The sequence below is a fragment of the Phoenix dactylifera genome, chromosome 10 (assembly GCF_009389715.1).
Source record: "Phoenix dactylifera cultivar Barhee BC4 chromosome 10, palm_55x_up_171113_PBpolish2nd_filt_p, whole genome shotgun sequence".
Classification (NCBI taxonomy): domain Eukaryota; kingdom Viridiplantae; phylum Streptophyta; class Magnoliopsida; order Arecales; family Arecaceae; genus Phoenix; species Phoenix dactylifera.
The window spans coordinates 8713157-8732973 of record NC_052401.1 but is presented as its reverse complement, the minus strand read 5'-3'; the positions used below and the strand labels follow the sequence as shown (position 1 = coordinate 8732973).

Below are 19817 nucleotides of genomic sequence, written 5' to 3'. Positions count from 1 at the left end.
TGATATGATATGATATAGTAACGTATTATTAATAGTACAATATTACTACAACATAATATAATATTATTATAATTATAACATAATATAATATAATATAATGATATAAATAGAATATAATATAACGTAGTATAATCTAATCTAGAATCTATTATATTATTAATCATATATTATAATATTATTATTATAATAATATCTTATATTATCGTAATATAACTATTATTATAATAATAAAAAAGTATGATTACAATAATATGTGACATTATGCTTATAATAAAAGATAAGAATATATTATATTATAATTATGTATTACTACAATAATATATTTTTTTGTAATATTATAATATTATAATATAATATAATATAACAAAATATACTATTAATTTGTTATTATATTATATTATATTATATTTATAGTATAATAATATATTATGATATGATATGATATGAGATATAATTATAAGATTTGTTGGTAGGCATTTTGGTCATCGAAAAAATTTTATTAAAATCAAAACTGCTTTTCGACGTTGGTGAAAAAGCATTTTTGGAGAGAATCTCCAAAATAGAGCTTTTCCTAAGTGGACCTTTTCATCTTTTTGACAGAGCCAAAAACAACTTCTCGATTTTTTACCAAACATCATTGTATCTTTTTTTTTCTAAGGCGGGTAGATCATACCAGACGAGTATGAATGCACCCAATAAAATCAAAAAACAAAATACCTCGGAGTGCCGAGGGCAACTCTCCATCTCTAGCCCATAAGGTACTACCCGAGTGACTGGCTACATAAGCAGCCACCTAGTCCGCGGCCCTATTAGCTTCACGGAAGACATGTTTGGCCTGGAAGGCCCCTCTATCCCTCACCATTGTCCAGATATCTCGGAGCAAAGGGTGGACGCAACCGTTACCCCTTAGACGCTTCGGATCCAGCTGATGATCGTGGCCGAGTCCCCCTCCAGGATGATGGAATTGGCCCGTAAAACACGCCGGGCGTGATGAAGGCCCGCCCAAACGGCCCTCAACTTTGCACGCGGAACTGATATGTCAAAGAGTTGACGGCCCCTGCAGCCACGACTTTGGTAGACGGGTTCTGAATAATAAAACCTGCGCCGCCCCTCGTACCTCCGTCCAAGACAGATCCATCGAAGTTGACCTTGAGGAAACTTGGAGATGAGGCTCTCAGGTGAAAAACATGGTATGAGATGCTGCCGAAGTAGAATGAAAACCCCAAATGTCCCAAGTTATTAAGGTTCCTTCGACAGGTATGATGTGACTGATCTCCACTGGGGCACTCTCTACCACAAGTCTCGGCGGCATACTGCATTCGCCAAAGGTTCGAGCGTTTCTAGCCAGCCAAATCTGGTAGGACGTGCAAATCGCTTGAGCCGCCTCCTGGCGGAGCAGTGGGGACCCGAACATTGGCGCATGTCCTGTAAAAACTAATCCTTCCAGCCCCAAACCTCCCGCGGGATCCCTGCCAGTCGCCAGGTCACCCTAGCTTATGTGCACTGGAACAAGGCATAGTCCATCGTCTCATATGCACCACAATCCCCACATATTGAGGAAATCCTCATCCACTAAATACTGCTCTCGTCGGAAGACGGTCCCAAACCACCTTCCAGAGGAACAGTGCAACCCTTGGGTGGAGGCCCAAGCGCAGTCTGGCCCAGGCTCGTACTACTGCCGGAGAATGCGGAAGAGGTCACCCACCCTGACGCTGGTCCTGGTAAAGGTGCCCCAAACCCGCACGTCTGGACCTGTGCACCTAGGTAATAGGAGGGATCGAACCCTCTTCGCCAAATGCCCCCCGAAAAGCTGGACCAGCCTAAGCTCGTCCCATGCAGCCCCCCTAGGGACAAGGAGAGCACAGACACACAGGCCCTCCGCAACCTCGACACTAACCATAGTCGGCCAATGCCGCAAGGGGAGGGCATCTACCTACAAGTCCTCAGCCACATCAATGCTGCGCCCATTACCTATCAGTAATATGGTGTGAACCAACGCAGTAGGTAGGTACCTCGCAATCTCTTGCCACATGAAGGAACATCTCCGCTCTCGGGCCCATGCCTCAGGGCCCACCCGCCCATAGCGGGCTGCCATGGTTCGGCTCCAGATTTTCTGCGGCTCTAAAAGAAAGCGGACTGCATGCCAGACAATGAGCATCTCCCATCTCTTCAGGAGAGACAGAACCCCAAGGCCACCCTCATTGAATGGGAGGTAGATGCTCTCCCACGCCATCAAGTGCCCTCCTCCCCTCGACCGCCTCCATGCGAGCCTCATGGGAAGCCCCGAAGTAGCCGCTCAATCTTCAGTAGCACTGTCCTTGGCACAACCGTGTTGCCATGAGATAGATGGAACACTACTATATCATTGTACTTTTGAAGAACCAAAAAATACTTTCTAGTCTTCCAAAAGTTTTGCCAAACAGAACCTTAATCCATGTAGCATTTGTTCCTAATCACAAGCTAGATTGTTAAGATGCGGTATCAACATAGGATCTATTACATTATATAAATAAATCTTAAAATTATTTTATTAAATATTAAAGAACGTTTATTTACAAAGGGTAAAATTATTTTTTCCAATTTTTTGTGCCAATTGAGAAATCATCATATTTCGAAAGAAGAAAAATCATCATTTATTATAAAAAGAAAAATTATTCAATGAAAATTTTATTTGAATGATAGTAATTTTGGAGGATAATGGTAATAAAATAATTTTTTAATTTGAGATTTTTGTGCTAGTTGAAAAGATTATCATTTATTTGTTCAGTCTTTTTTTTTTGTTTGATAGTAGTAATTTTCTCAAATAATGATGCCATTTTTTGTTATTGTTTTCTATTTCTGGATATAGTGGTAAATAATACTTGACATATTTCAAAAGTTTGAAGTTCAAATAAAATTTATTTAATAGGAGAAAGGGAAATAGATCCACCTATGTCATAGTTATTCAAGTCTAGATATATAATATACATACTCAGAATCTTTGATTGCTGGGATTCAGAAGATCAAGCGTTCTTTCGAGCGAAAGGTACCGCCGAACCCTTGCCGGAGTACGGGATATTTGTGACGTAAGCAGCGGTCACATGGGTCGTCGGATCATCCGTGATCCGGTTCTTATCACTTCAGTCGGTTGATCACAACCGTCCATCTTCTCCGGTCCTCGCAACCATAGACCGTGTTCCTCCATATATAGGTGGTACACGAAACATTTAGTCTCTCGCATCCAACTCCGAACCGACTCAGCTTTCTCCGCTCGTCTCTTCTCTCTCTCCCTCCCTCTGCAATGGAGGAATCCGCCCAATTCGAAACCCTAGCCTCCTATCCCCAACCTCTCGATCTTCCCTCCAATCCATCACCCCAAACCCTAGATCCCCACAACCCCCCTCCGCCTCCCCCTCCTCCGGAAATGCTACATCCTAACCCCCCGCCGGAGCAACCCGACGGCCAGACCGCCGCCGCCGAGAGGCTGCTGGTCTCCGAGAACGGAAAGTCCGCCGTGACCCACAGCGGCACCGACAAGGAGGTGTCGGCTGGGGAGGAGGAGACCAGCCGCCGCCGCCGCCGCCGCAGCCGCTGGGAGACCCCGGCAGAGTCCGGCGACAGCGCCGGCGATGGGTCTAGCTGTGGTCAGAAGCGGAAGTCCCGGTGGGCCAACGAGGAGCCGAATCCGGTCGTCCAGCTCCCGGATTTCATGAAGGACTTCGCCGCCGACCTCGACCCTGAGGTCCAGGCACTCAACCTTAGGCTCCTTGAGATCAGCCGCCTCCTCCAGTCCGGCATGCCCCTCGATGACCGACCGGAGGGCGCCCGATCCCCCTCCCCCGAGCCGATTTACGACAACATGGGCATCAGGATCAACACCAGGGAGTATCGGGCACGCGAGCGGCTCACCAAGGAGCGGCAGGGGATCATCTCCCAGCTCATCCAGAGGAACCCGGCGTTCAAGCCCCCGGCCGACTACCGCCCCCCCAAGCTCCAGAAGAAGCTCTACATCCCCATGAAAGAGTACCCGGGATACAATTTTATCGGCCTCATCATCGGGCCGAGGGGCAACACCCAGAAGAGGATGGAGAAGGAGACCGGTGCCAAGATCGTGATCCGGGGCAAAGGGTCGGTCAAAGAAGGGAGATTGCAGCAGAAGAGGGACTTGAAGCCGGACCTCTCGGAAAACGAGGACTTGCACGTGTTGGTCGAGGCTGAGACTCAGGAGGCTTTGGATGCTGCTGCTGCCATGGTGGAGAAGCTCTTGACGCCTGTCGATGAAGTATTGAATGAACACAAGAGGCAGCAGCTGAGAGAGCTCGCCGCGCTTAATGGAACCATCAGGGATGACGAGTTCTGTAGGCTGTGTGGCGAGCCCGGGCACCGGCAGTATGCCTGCCCTGCCCGAACGACCACCTTTAAGATCGATGTGCAGTGCAAGATTTGTGGTGATGGAGGGCACCCCACGATAGATTGCCCAATGAAAGGATCAGGGAAGAAGATGGATGATGAGTACCAGAACTTCTTGGCCGAGCTTGGCGGGACTGCGCCAGATTCTGTAACTAAGCAGAGCTCGGTGTTGGCTATCGGTTCGGGCTCTTCGGGGAGCAATCCACCTTGGGCTAGTGGTAGTGGGGCTGGGGGCACGGCAGGCACTGGAGCAGCCAATGGGATCAAGAAGGAATACGATGAGACAAACTTATATATAGGATATCTGCCGCCTACTCTCGATGATGACGGACTGATTAGATTGTTCTCCTCTTTCGGGAATATTGTGATGGCTAAGGTTATCAAGGATAGGACCACTGGGTTGAGCAAAGGTTATGGCTTTGTGAAGTATGAAGATGTTTCTATGGCTAATGCCGCAATAGCTGCTATGAATGGGTATCATCTAGAAGGCAGAGTTATAGCTGTAAGAGTAGCAGGGAAACCTCCTCAGCCTGCTATGCCTCCTGCTCCTCCGGTTCCTGTTACACCTACATATCCTTCTCAACAGTATATGGCTGGTGCGCCTGTCGCGAACCCTCCACCACCACCTGGTAGTTATGCACCAGTTCCATGGGGTCCTCCAGTCCCCCCTCCATATGCTTCATATTCTCCGCAGCCACCAGGTTCGAGCATGTACACCCCCGTTCAAGGCCAGTCTGTGCCACCTTATGGCATGCAATACCCTCCTCCGGCACAAACTGCTCCTCCAGGCACTGCACCTCAAACTGCTCCTCCTGGCACTCCATCTCAAACTGCTCCTCTGGGCACTGCACCTCAATCTGCATCTTCAAGTGATTCAATGCAGAATTACCCTCCCGGGGTGCAATCACAAAGCACTACCACACCTGTCCAGGCTGTGCCAAACAATGTTTACAGCAGTACCGTTGCTCCGAACTTTCCTCCAATGTATCCACCTCCTCCTCCTTATGGATATACACCTTATTACTCTGCAGTTACACCAGTGCCGCCTCTGGCTGTTGATCCCACTCAAACCATTGCAAATGCACCATGGGCCTCCAATCCACCGCCGCCTCAGCCCGCTTCAACTGCAGAACAGTCGGCATCTTATGGTGCTGACACGGACTATGAGAAATTCATGTCAGAGATGAAGTGATGTTGATCAGCAAGCATTTTGCTTCTGCACAGAAAGGTAAGGCTTCAGATTGCCTATACGTGCTTTTTCTTAGATCATATCATAGTGAAGTCATGATTAATTGCAAAGATTAATTTTATGAAGTCAATAAATTTTGATCAACATTAGCTTTGCAAGCTTGTCGTGGATTTTATAAAGTTAAGTCATGGACAACATGAACTGGGGGAAAAACGTGCTCATATGAAGTGATTCATTAGTGTATATTCTTTACTATAGCATTCAACATTTTTGTTTCTTATTGAGCAGGAGGCATTTTCAGCTTAGCTTGTCTGGAAACAGCCGTGCTGTGCTTCCATTTGTCCCTTTTCTTTTCATGACCTAATAATTGCACTGTCTATTGTTGCGCATTGTTGTTTGGTTGTATTCATGTTTTGGCAGTTCTTAACTTGGATACTGTTGGTGATAAATTTTTTGGCAGGCTTGAGGTTTCTTGGAGATATTGTCAACCTGATTTATTTCCTCTTGCTCACCTAGTTGGAAGTTTGGGACTCACATCTTTAACCTTGCTGTGCTCTTATGACCATTGCAGAAACTGCTGGGCTGAAAGACCTGATCATTTTCACAGTGGCAAATTTATGTACTTGATACATCTGTTGCTTGATAGTTACAATTTTTCTGTGGTTTTGGATTTCTTTCTCAGGCAGAGGGGTTTTCTGCAACCTGCACACCAAGATACTGTTCTTTTCCCTGTCCGCTTTCGTCTGGAACTTCTTTAGGGGTTGTTTACTGGTTACTTCATGATGGTTCTTATTTGAGACATGTTATATGACTTATTGTTCTTTGGCTGATTATCTAGTTCACTAACTGCTTAATATTTTATTGTCATTTGTGCAATTATCTTCTTGCTGTTCTACACATTTTTGAATGCGTGGATCTGGCTGAAATTTCTGGCTGTCACACTTCAGAGGAAGCCTTCTGGCTATACAGTTTGCAGAGTGGGTAAATGTTCAATTTACTCCGCAACTCACATATTGATGCTTTTCATTTTTGCTTTATTAACATAGACTGCTTAGAGATGTTTCCCAGTTTATAGGTGAGAGCTGGGAGGACATGCTGCGAAAATTGATAATCACTAGTTCATCAGGTACTGCCTGGAATTCAGATGGAAATGGGGCATATTTTAAAAAAAAATTGCATATATGTTTTTTTCCCTTTGTTCATTTTGATATTCTAACGAAGTTCTGCAGCATCGGTGATGTCTGTCAAGCCATATGGTTACATTGTGTTTTAAATGTATTATGAGTTGATGTTGTTATCCATTGATGTTGCTTTGTCCTTTTGAGCATAAGCCGCAGGATGATGGATCCTTTCTTTGGTCACTGCATTACTGGTGCCACTTCATCAGCATGCCAGTTCTTCTATCCTTTGACAATATTTTATTCTCACAACCTATGGCTCTGCTGGCTTCTTTTCTGAAAAAATCTTATTTATCATATTATGCACTCTTAACTTGTTAGTGACATGATTGCTGCAAGTGCAATATGACTTGATGCAAAATGGAGAATGTAGATAACTGAATTGCTCTAGCTTGGTCATGATACATGGTGGGGCTACTGGTAAGGTGCAGATATTACCATCTTCCGGAGGTCAAAGAAATTCACCACGGGTATGTGTTAAAGAGAGACTTAAAGCTAGGTAGGCAGGAAAAACTTATATGCAGTTGGGCAAAAGCAGCCCATTGCCTTGGTATTATGTTATTTGGGTTTCTTCGAATCTTAGATAAGTCAAGCTGTTTAGGCAGATTTTGAAGTCTTATATTTTCTTGCAGTTCAGCAGGGAGGGCAAATTCCTTCGGAGCAGCAATCTCAAACTTTAATCTTTTATCATGTGTGCTCTTCTCAATGTAGAACATATAAAATTGGAAATGTTAATTCTCATAATCTGTAGGGAAGTATGAAAACATCCCTATAATAAGAAAAACTAGGAATTCTCAAGTCATATAATTGTTGAGATTCAATTTGAAGTATAAACATTCGACCTTTTGTTTTGTAAAGATTATCTTTAATTTATTTTGCTTTGTTTTTATATTTTTCCTCTTCTTATCTTTTGTGTGTGTGTTGGGGAGGGTGGGGTGGGGGGGCGGGGGCGAGGAGGGGGATGGGGGGATGAAGTGAAACATCATAGCGAAATGGAAAGCAAACCAATCCAAATAATAAAGTAATAATTCTTTGATCAGTCAGGTGCTTGTTCTTTAACTTGAAGTCAACTCTGTCAATTCACCAGATCTCCACTATTTCCTGCCGAAGGAATTGAGAGCAAGCACGGAATATGTTGTATGGGAGCAAAATTCCTGCAACTAACACACGGAGAGAGAAAAGCTTATAAGTTTTGAAACTTAAAGAAATTTGGTGAGTGCTGAATCGTACATGTTCACGACCCTGATATACATGAGGTCTTGTATCCATCATAAACCCAAGATAGCTACTTTATTTGCCTAATGTTGTTTCTTTGGAGTTGGTTTAGTCCTCTACCACATTGCTGTACTTAACACTGAATGACTAAATCTGCCATTTTTCTATTTTCTTGAAACTGTTGACCTGGCCAAAGATGTGGAAACACTGATAAGAATGTGGAGTGAAACTATGAATTGGATGCATTTATTTTGGAGATCAAACTCCATCAAACCCTTGAATGTTTTTTTTTTCCTTTCTTTTATTTCTTTCTTGTGAAATGAATAAAGATCAAAGGGGAGATACATATCTAAACGTGGCATTAAAGTTCCTTTCCGCAGACTTTAAAGACAAGTTTAGGCATTTAGTGAATATTTAATTTTTTGAAATAAATGGCATGATTATTCGCTTTAGAATCAGGAGGCAGACATGAGAAGTACAAAGGCCACAAGACTTGAGCCTATTCAATAAAGTTGGTAGGAAGAGAAAGAAGTTTGAGGGAGATAATGGTCATGAGAGAGAGAGAGAAGCCATTGTGGGAGTTTGTATACAAGTTCGTTTATTTACTTTTATAACTGATTTATATGTATTCTTAATATTCAAGTTTTCTTATAGGAATCAAATATCTTTTAGCAATCAAAAAGTTAATAGATAGAACCTTTTCAATGTTAAACACTCTTGTTTTTTAATATATGTTTTATTGGTGGAATTAATAAAAAACCTTATATGATATCCACTTCTGAATTCTTCTCGTCACTTGTCAGATTCTTTATCATTCACTTCATATTACTTTCAACCATGTGCTTTCCCATGGTTTTACTCCTTGGCATCATCTTGTATGTTATTGACATAATACTTTCAGCTATGTGCATTGTCAATGGATATGTTGTACTTTTAGTGGTATCACAACCATGTGAGAAGTGATGTACAACTTCATTGAAATAGTTGTTAGTTTGTCCCCTTTTTTGCATTTCTTGGCATAAGCTTGCCTCCTTGGCAGAAATGTTACACCTTATAGTATCTTGGTTGTCACTTCATGCAAGACTATTAATATTTTCTATGTTGCGTGTAAAAGTGTTCAGCAAATTATTTTTCTATTGCAGAATAATTAGCTGTTGTTATTCGTTGGTCTGAATAAAGTGTAGAAGTGCAACTCAAATATTGAAGTGGTATGTACTATATGAGCTGGGAAGCTTAATATGCAATTAGAAACATGGTTTTCATTGTCATCAAACTAAGATCCGAGCTTTTGGAGTTTTGGACATTGTGGTGGTTCCAAATATATTTCTGTAGTTTCAGCTGAAATAATACTAAAAGCCCAGGAAATGTCTAGCAAACAAAGAGAAATAGTTGAACGAAAACCAGTTGACAAACAAATTAGACATTACTTTACAAGGTATAGAATTCTTTTGGGACTTCGGGCTGTACAGTTGCAATGGTTTTGCATGAGGACCTTGAAAATAAAGTTAAGATGTTATATTCCACATTGTTTCAAAATAAAACATTGCTTCATTGTTTGATGATAATCTAACACATGATAACCTACATGATATTTGTGCTCTAGTGTAGGATAACCATACTAACATTAGGAAAGTATATTTATTCCCTAAATCCCTAATAGGTTTTTTAAGGTTTTGTTTGGTCATAAGGAAACTGATGGAATATGAAAAGGAAGATCTACTTTTCAATTTGTTTGGTTTGCCACATATCTTGCAAATTTGAGGAAGGAAATTGCCCCTACACTTTGGATAAGTTGAACTTCTACGCTATACTTGGATAACTTGATCTTTCATGCTATACTTTGGATAATGTGTTTGGTTGCCTCTAAATGGGCATCAGAAGTCACTTCCAGAGATGGGGAATCAGTTCAGGCATTTGGCTGCCTTGAAGCGACTTGAAGAAAGTTCCTGCTTTGAGAGGAACTAGACTGAAAAAAAAAAGCTAGCAGTGACTTTAGCTGGTGTGTCACTGAAAAGATTTTTTCCCCCTTTTTAATGAATTTTCTTACAATTAAATTTTCTTTGTAATGACATTGTCAATGTTTCCATTTGCCTGTTCTTGTAAATCTGAGCTTAAACATGGGAAAATGCTTCCCAATTTTAAGGAAATAAAGAAGTAGACAAATCAGCGCCTATTCCCCATACATATAAATTTAGTTGGTTCCATGAGTTGGTTTCAAAAGAAAACTCAAAAGCTGACCTAATTTTGATTTAGTTCTATCTTTAGCCAGGGGTTTTGGTTTTGGAGTTGTGTGAAAATTATATTTGAACAGGATGATAGATTGGATTTTTTGACGTGTTATGCAAGTGCCCTGCCTCTTAAGAAACTTAAGAATAAAATGTTCTTTGATGCACTTCAATAGCATTATATCAAACTCTATCAGCAGGCCATTGATATGGATAGTCTTCTATAAGCTATTAAGTCAGAAGACTATATTTACTATTACTTTATTACTAAAATAGGGAACAAATTCTTTGTCAATGGATGATGAGTTCATTTTCTCACAATTATTTCCACTTATTGTATATTCTTAACAAATTGTTTGAAAATAATTGTTCTGTACATGGGTTAGTTTGAGGCTTGCCTTGCCTCATGCCTCAAGCCTCAAGATGAGGCTTCCAGAAATGCTGAATCTCATTGGTGAGACTTTGTAAAGTGGGACATTTGACTTCAAGAGATTCCAACAGGGGATGCACCTTGCACCTTAAGTTCCCTCATATACGGGAGGCATACATCTTAGGCTTCTCTTTCTCCCACTGCCAATAGAAACTATTTATGTCATATATTTCATATGTCTATACTCAATTTCCAAATGTAAGTTTGGTGGGAAATGCATTCATTACCAAGATTTGTTCGCATCTGATATCTGGAATGTGTAATTCTGATTATATGTTGTCATCAAGGAGAAATATGATGCCTATAGATTTAACATCACCTAATTATCATGTTAGTTTTCTTAGTTTTATAAACCTTTGGGGAAAATGAGCCCTTTGCATCAGCTGATTGAGAGGTCAAATCCCTTGCGTTTCTAAATGATTCATGTTTCGATAACAGACTTTTATGTGGATAACATTGTTAGTGAAAGGACTTGCAGGTCAAATTTAGCTATGGGGAGCATTTGAGCATTTTGAATCTTTTGTATTGTGTTTATGCTTGATTGAAAGCATTGTCTAGTTGAGTCACTTCGGTCAAGTTTAGGAGTTCTTCAATTGTTTTCTTTGGTTCATACTGTGTCTGGAAGATGAATGTAGTAATTTAAATTAATCCTTGTCATCTTTTCTCTTTCTCAAAGCTCTTTCCAAGTAATAAGGTAGATGTCTCTGCTAGGCAACCATAATTTTTGGTGTTGTGGCATGGCTTGATGGCCCTCTTATCTAAAGTTCAACGGGTGCCCACTTTTTAATGGTATATGTTACACTAACAATCTAGTATAAAAGTTTAATTAATTCCTTTTACGAAGCCTTGGTGACTTAATCTCGTATTGAAGGGAAAATGTTGGGATGATGATAATGATGATAGGAGTCCTATATCAGATATTTGACCCTGTATTATGGTGGACATCTGGCTGTATTTCTTTGTTGTTTAATTTTTGTCCATGTTTATTTGTAGAACAACACGAGGACTGCCTCTCAGTTTTTTAGATATTGCTCCAATGTATATCTGCATATAATCTAGATTTTGTGAATTTGCTTTGTCAACGACTTGTACGTCTCCATTTGACATTTATTTACATGCGACTCGGTAGCAATATTATAGATTTGAACAAGATAACATATGGCACTCCATCTATGCTTCTCATGGACAAGAAATGTTGAACCGGCCCGTACCGGCCGGTTCAGCCCGTACCGGCCAGTTCATCCCGTACCAAACCAGTCCGGTTCGACGTTAAAAAGCGGTACCGGCTAGGAACCGGTGCGAACCAACCGGTCCGCATGGTCGGTTCGCACCGGTTCCAAATTTTTTTGGGCTTTTGGATGCGCGAATCATTACCAATTCGAACCGGTCGGTTCACACCGGTTCCAAATTTTTTTGGGTTTTTGGATGCGCGAATCATTACCAATTTGGTTCGGTTCGAACCGGTACCGAACCGGTCCGGTGGCCGACCGGTACGCCTACCGGTACTGGTTCGGCGATCCTTGGTCATGGATGAACTCAAGGACCGCCGAACCGGTACCGTAATCCATACCGGTTGAGGGTCGGTATAGTTCGGTACCGAATCGGAATGGTGCAACACTATGACAATAATGCCACAGTGCCCACAGTCAACCTGCTGAAACTGGGTTGACTTGGTGCGAACTGACCGGTTTGCACCAAGTCGGCATCGAACCGGCTGGTTCTAGTTGGTTCCGGCTAGAAAAGAATCGGTTCCAGCCGGTCTCTTTGCAGTTTCGGCCAATACGGGGCGGAACCAAATTAAAATGGCGAACCGATCCGGTTTTGCATCGGGTTGGCTCGGTACTACTTGAACCGGGCGATTCAGCCCGGTTCGGCAAACCTTGGATGAACTTGTTATTTAATAATGTAACATGTGATGTTGAAGATGATACAACGTGAGTTGATGAGTTTAGTGTTAAATGCTAACTTGAGATTGGTAGACGAGGGGCTGGTTTTTAGGACAGCTAAAGTGCATGGACCCAATCAAAAGAACAAAACAGTGATTCTATGGATTTAATTTTTTATGGGATTTGAGAAAAATAAGGTATAGCATCAACAAAAGATCATGCAAACTATTTATTATCATTATTTTTGGATTTATCGCAAATGAAAATTAACAAACAAGAAATATTTTATGGATTCAAGATGCAAAACTGCTGAGGTGCCTCTGGGTGATATGTGGTTGATGCTTGAGGTAAAGGAGTGGTGTACGCTATTTTGTCATGTATATTTGAATGTTGGGTGTGATATAGAAGGCTCAAACTAAGGTTCCACATGTTGTTTGCGCCGGTCAGGCAGCTGCTATGATAGTGCCTTATCAGTATGTGACATGACTGCATGCCTATTGCATGTGTGCTGGTTGTGCCGGTGCATGCCAGGCTTTGGCATGTCTTGGCACAACATCGCACTTTACTCCTTGTTTGAGAGGATCGGAGTTCTGTGTGTTGGCCTGGCACTGGCATGATATCTACTGTGCCATTTCATGCTACTGCTTGGCATATTTGGCTTGCATGCACCCAATATACTAAGGACTACATTTGTATCAATTATATTCTATATTTAATGTATTTATTTGCTTTTCAAAAGAAAAAAGGACTGATATGATGGATGTTGAATGTGGGGAGGGGAGGTTATGTTGAAGTATGAATTTGTTGGAGGAAGTACAGCGTTTGCAACAGCCAGAATGAGATGGTGGAGAGCTTGTTGGTTTGAAGATATATGGAGGTGTCAGGTCAAGGAATCTGATATAGGTGGAATCTCTGATAGATCTGATGGAAACTTGCAATGACTATAGATATTGCCTTTGTTAGAAAAGAATAGTCAAGAATTCAGAATTCATTAAAACCAATCCATGGCAATTATGAGTAAGGCTTATTTATTTCATTAACTATAATCATAGATACTTGTGGAAATGTGCATTCTTCCTACCTGTTTGCAGTTCTTTGTTTGTTCATCTTTTGTTTAACATCTGTAAGGAGAGTTTTCTTTTCTTTTTATTTTTTCTTCTTTTCTTTTTTCCCACGCAGTAATAGAATTACAAATTAATGCTGCAAAGTTTCTTGAATTGTCTATGGGTCTGATAAAGAGTGCTGCTTTTTGGAGATTTTTCAATATTGATGTGAAGATCACAGAATAAATAGTGTTGTGCATCCTGCATATATCAAATTTATTGAACACACTGATTTTGTCAGCCATTTACTCAAATTTGATTTTATTTTATGTTTCACGGATACTTGTGATTTGTGCTTCTGAAATGCTACTTCGTTATGTATTTTGATTGAATTAGTGTTGACTGCAAATTTATTACTAGTTTGTGAACATCCCTGGAAAAGCAATTTTGCTGAAATGGAAGTGCTGCTTCAAAATCATATCATTAAATTCAGATCATTAACTTGTCAGGAGCATGTTTATTGTGTGTGGGGATCACCTGGACTGTACAGATTGGTGGCCCATGCCAGCGGTCTGATTGTGATCAGAAATTTTGGATCAACGGTACCAGTTGCAGCTGATGTGGGTGTACTGTCATCCATTCTTCTTCTTCATCTTCTTCACATACATCGGGATCCATCTTTCTTTCTTTCTTTCTTTCTTTTTCCTTTTTCTTTTCTTTTTTTCTCTCTTTCTTTTGTTTTTCTGTGGCATGATCCAAGGATGTGATAGAATAAGAGGGTGATACGCCCGCATCTATGGATTGGTAAGACTTACGTTTCTATTGGCCCAGGTCCAGTGATCATCGTCTTGCAATCCCTTCTCAGCCACGCGTGCTTTGCGTGGATAATCTTGCAGGCGTGCCCTAGACCCTCCCAGGCAGCAGCAACTTCAAATAAGTCGCTTGCAACCAGTAATCGATATTTTAATATCCTTATGAAATCCGCACCAGCATATGCTTCTTTAGCCTCCCCTCGGTACAAAGTGTACCATTGGAGTTCACCTCGATGACGCCAGTAGCAGGCCCTTTCAAATAATTATGGGTTTGGGATGGCAATTGGACCAGGTTGGGTGAAAAATTTATCGAACCAAACCTGACTTATTGGACAGAGAAATTGAGATCCAAAATAGCCCGCATGATCTGTTTATTGAGCAGGATGAATTTGGTAAAGCAAGTTTAGTGGATTTTTAACATGTAGATTTTTAACAAGTTGAATAGGTTTAAATGGGGTTAAATGGTTATATGCGCTGGGTTGGACGGGACAGAAATAAGTTAAACATAAATCTGATTAGTTTAATAAATAGATTCAGATAGGTTGATATATTATGATCTGAATCTATTTATGTAAAACTGAAATGGATCTATTGCGGATTGGGTTAATAAATGGGTTATGAATTGCTACTTCTAACTAAAGTAGACCTAGAAGGGCTTGATGAGCCAAGGCTTCCAAGTGCGGTGGTGAGTTTTGAACATGTTGGCTTTGTGATACTCATTCTGTAATACAATTGCTTTCATATGGATCTCCATAACCCAACCATATATGTCTGAACACCTGAAGGCGCAAGTTGCCTAGAGATGTCTGCCACGGAGCAAGTTTTGGATTCTCTTTGATGGTTTGATGGGAGCCTACAGCTGCTATTCCTGGGCATTTTTGAGATATTTTGGTGATTGATAGTAGTGGATTTATTCACATCAGTGCTATATAGCAGCCGCTTAAAAAAACAAAAGAAAAAAAAAATCCCTTTGATGGTAACCGTATCAAAGAAATCCACCCTTCAACAAGGTTTTACAGGGCAATTTCCCCATGAAAGCTTTCAATCATCAGGTTTGTGCTCTTGTTGATCCAGGGATCAGCCTGATCCAGCTAAATTAGCAATTACGTGATTGTTCACCAGAAACTATTCTGTAAGCATCCTTGGATCTGACCTCAGTCGAGTCATTGCTACCCCACTTTAGACGATTCTCATTATCTCCAATACGAACAGGTTCTCCCAGAAATCAACCGAGCAAGCTCATGGGAAAAATTAAAAAAAATCCAGGTCATCTTCATTGTGTTTAAAAAAAAATAAAAATCAGGAACTGCCACATACATCCTCCATAACAGCATTCATCCATCAGGATGATGTTTTAGATGAGGATATGGAGAGCAGTGGATCATCTGGTATGGAAATCATATCGCCAATTGAGATGCCGGAGATGGTGCAAGCGCCGCCTTCGGTTGCAGAGATGCATCAAAGGATGTACGTGTTGCTGGAAACTGGATCCGGGGGTGACCGTGGACTGAGGAGGAGGAGCTCCGGCAGGGGATGCGGCGGTGGACAGCTTTCTCCAGAGATCTGCAAGAAGTCGGTGGCGGGAGTTCTGGCACCGGCCCTCCGATACTTAAGTCAGAGGGTTTTTTTTGGAACAAACAGGGAGATTACGTAAAAAAAAGATCTTCTTCCAGAAGGTTATCTGTGACGTGATTGTGCGAATTAATGAGTTATCGTAGTGATTGGACGTGATCGTGTGAGTTAATAAATTACCGTAGAGGCCCAAGATTTTGGGCTGGCTGGCGGTTCATTGAGATCGTGCGCATTTAATCGTTGGCAGCCGTTGAGGCGAAGATTGCGGAATTAGATTCCGGATGAGGAGGAGGGGGACTTGATTTTCGGTGGAGTGAAAGGGTTTGCTTCTTCCTCTGACTGGATCTTCTTAGGGCTTGAGGTCGATCGGGCTCAACTTAGCCGAGATCAAGGCTGCAAGCTTTAAGGTCGGGCGCGCTGAGGTCGGGTGCCTTGAGGGTTGCCGCCATTGCGCCCGCCATCAAGTGCCAGCGATATATCCATGTTGTTTTGAGCAATCCATTTTTCCCCCAACAGCACGCAATAGTGTTTTTAGTATCATAACAGAAAAGGTAAACCTAGCATAATTGTTCTCTTAGAAACTTAATGTTTGAAAGGCCAACTATGTAATTGACTTACCAGCAATTAAACAGTCCCTATGAAGCAAATAAATAAATGAATAAATATATTAACTCTTGGCAAAGAGCTAGATTTTTCTGTACTCGTGACAGGAGGACCACACATCAGATCCTCCTTCCTCTTGGATCAGCCACACGCATTGCTCCATTCTATTGAATCAGCAACTTCTGCCACCTTCGGAACTGAAAAACTCTCCAACCTTCAATCCAAAGGATCAAAGTGCTCCAGGTAAAGTTTGTGCGTCAACTTTGAAAGGCTGAAGTTGGGGATTTTGAGTGCTTATGGGTTGATTTTAACTCACTGCTCGACTTCTTGTTGACCCAAATCATTTGAGATAGCTTTGGCAGCAGAAACAGCAAGTGTTATTCGGGACACGAGCTCAGTGATCTACTCTTTTAAGTTGTGCGAGACGACCCTTCACATCATTATCTGCTAAAATAGAAGCAGTAGGCATCTTTGCCTTTCCTTTATTATACTTCGAGCACCAATAGTTGTTCTTCAGTCCGCTTGTACCATGCACAGGTTTGGACCATAAAATAATAGGGTAATTGACTTTCCCATCCCTCTAAAAACTCCACTGTAACAAAAAGTCCTTGTTAATTAAATCTAAAACAACCGGTCCAGAAACTTTCCAAACTGTAATTCCCGGTCCCTGAGCCCCTTTTATTTTGAAATAAGATACCGAAAATGCCCCTTCCCTCATGATCTCCCATCCTTCCGAAGAAGAAGAATTTCAGAGACTTTCCAAACTGTAATCTCCCCAGCCGCGGCTGCTGCCGACCGCGGCCTGCCCCCTCCCGCGGCCGCTGCCGGCCCGGCTCGCCTCCTCCCGAGCCCCCTCCCGCGGCCGCGCCGCCGGGAATGCCTCCGCCCCTGCCCCCATGGTGGGAAGGTGCCAAGAAGAGGAAGAAGGGCGCCGTCCCGCGTCCTGCGGCTGTCGCCGGCCACGGCCCGCCCTCCTCCAGCGTCCGCCGTGGCCCAGCCCCTTTCCGGCGCCGCCGGCCTCGCGGGAAGAGAAGAAAGAAGAAGAAGGGAAGAAGAGAAGAAAAAAAAGAAAAAGAAAAGAAAAAGTTTGAACTGGGGTCGACTCCTGCTCTGCTTGGGGTCGACTCGTGAGAATCTGGGTCGACTCGCTCACTTCTACAATAATTTTCTAAGAACACTTAACTGTGTGCACAGTCCTGTTAACTGTGTTCGCAGACAACTTAACTGTGTGCCGCCAGCTCGCGAAAGGAGAAAAAAGAAGAAAGAAGAAGAGAAGAAAAAAAAAGAAAAAAAGAAGAAGAAAAAAAGGAAAACATAAAAATAAAGTTAAATAAGCTTGGAACAATTAAATAAGTTTGGAACACACTTAATCTAACATGACACACGGTTAAATAAGCTTGGAACATATTTAAATCATCCCGGAACACACTTATTCTACCCAGAACACAGTTATTTCGACTGTGCACACAGTTAAGTGTTATTAGAAAATTATTGTAGGACTTATGCTGAGCTGGGGTCGACTCGGGGGGTCGACCCCTAAAGAGAGTTGGGGTCGACCCTGAAGACCTGGGGTCGACCCCTAAAGAGCTGGAGTCGACCCCTGAAATCAGGCAGAAAAAACAGCTCTCTGGAAAGCCTGAGAGAGTCGACTCCATGTGAGCAGGGTCGACCCCAGGTCTGTGAACACAGTTAATTTGTCTGTGAACACAGTTAACTTGTCTAGGAAACACAGTTAATTGGTTAGGGAACACAGTAAGTTGTCTGTGAACACAGTTAAGTTGTCTAAGAACACAGTTGTTTAGGAACACAGTAATTGTTTGGGAACACAGTTAACTTGTCTGGAAACACAGTTAAGTTGTCTAGGAACACAGTTAATTTGTCTAGGAACACAGTTAAATTGTTTGGGACAAGTTAACTGGTCTAGGAACACAGTTTAACTGTCTAGGAACACAGTTAAGTTATCTGTGTAACACAGTTAAGTTGTTTAGGAACACAGTTATCTAGAATACAGTTAAGTTGTTTGGAACACAGTTAACTTGGTCTAGGAACACAGTTGTTAGAACACAGTTAAATTGTTTGGAACACAGTAACTTGTCTAGGAACACAGTTAACTTGTCTAGGAACACAGTTGTCTAGGAACACAGTTAAGTTGTCTGTGAACACAGTAAGTTGTTTAGAACACAGTTATCTAAGAATACAGTTAAGTTGTTTGGAACACAGTTAACTTGTCTAGAACACAGTTGTTTAGGAACACAGTTAATTGTTTGGGAACACAGTTAACTTGTCTAGGAACACAGTTAACTTGTCTAGGAACACAGTTGTTTAGGAACACAGTTAAGTTGTCTGTGAACACAGTAAGTTGTTAGGAACACAGTTATCTAAGATACAGTTAAATTGTTGGGAACACAGTAACTGTCTGGAACACAGTTAATGTCTAGAACACAGTAACTTGTCTAGGAACACATTGTTTAGGAACACAGTTAAATTGTTTGGGAACACAGTTTAACTTGTCTAGGACACAGTTAACTTGTCTAGGAACACAGTTGTCTAGGAACACAGTTAAGTTGTCTGTGAACACAGTTAAGTTGTTTAGGAACACAGTTATCTAAGAATACAGTTAAGTTGTTTGGGAACACAGTTAACTTGTCTAGGAACATAGTTAATTTGTCTAGGAACACAGTTGTCTAGGAACACAGTTAAGTTGTTTTGGGAACACAGTTAAGTTGTTTGGGAACACAGTTAACTTGTCTGGGGAACACAGTTAACTTGTCTGGGAACACAGTTAAATTGTCTAGGAACACAGTTAACTTGTCTAGGAACACAGTTGTTTAGGAACACAGTTAAATTGTTTAGGAACACAGTTAACTTGTCTAGGAACACAGTTAACTTGTCTAGGAACACAGTTGTCTAGGAACACAGTTAAGTTGTCTGTGAACACAGTTAAGTTGTTTAGGAACACAATTATCTAAGAATACAGTTAAGTTGTTTGGGAACACAGTTAACTTGTCTAGGAACACAGTTAATTTTGTCTAGGAACACAGTTGTCTAGGAATACAGTTAAGTTGTTTGGGAACACAGTTAACTTGTCTGGGAACACAGTTAAGTTGTCTAGGAACACAATTAACTTGTCTAGGAACACAGTTAACTTGTTTGTGAACACAGTTAACTTGTCTAGGAAAGCCTGAGAGTCGACTCCAGGTGAGCAGGTCGACTCGTTGCTGTTAAGGGGGTCGACTCCAGTCTGTGAACACAGTTAAGTTGTCTGTGAACACAGT

At 41.7% G+C, this 19817-nt stretch overlaps 1 protein-coding gene across 2 annotated transcripts; it reads left to right on the top strand.

Moving 5' to 3' along the window:
• The first annotated feature begins 3204 nt into the window (after nucleotides 1–3204).
• LOC103715850 (splicing factor-like protein 1) lies at nucleotides 3205–7645 on the top strand. 2 transcript variants are annotated; one of them, XR_003387319.2, is made up of 3 exons: nucleotides 3205–5617; nucleotides 6039–6559; nucleotides 6647–7645. XR_003387319.2 is itself a non-coding variant. In XM_008803616.4 (2 exons), the coding sequence occupies exon 1, from the start codon at nucleotides 3281–3283 to the stop codon at nucleotides 5579–5581; it is 2301 nt and encodes a 766-aa protein (XP_008801838.2). In that variant the 5' UTR covers nucleotides 3205–3280; the 3' UTR covers nucleotides 5582–5617; nucleotides 6039–7645. The 2 variants fall into 2 exon arrangements, 1 of the variants encoding a protein (XP_008801838.2); XM_008803616.4 differs by having other exon boundaries at nucleotides 6039–7645.
• Nucleotides 7646–19817: the final 12172 nt, after the last annotated feature.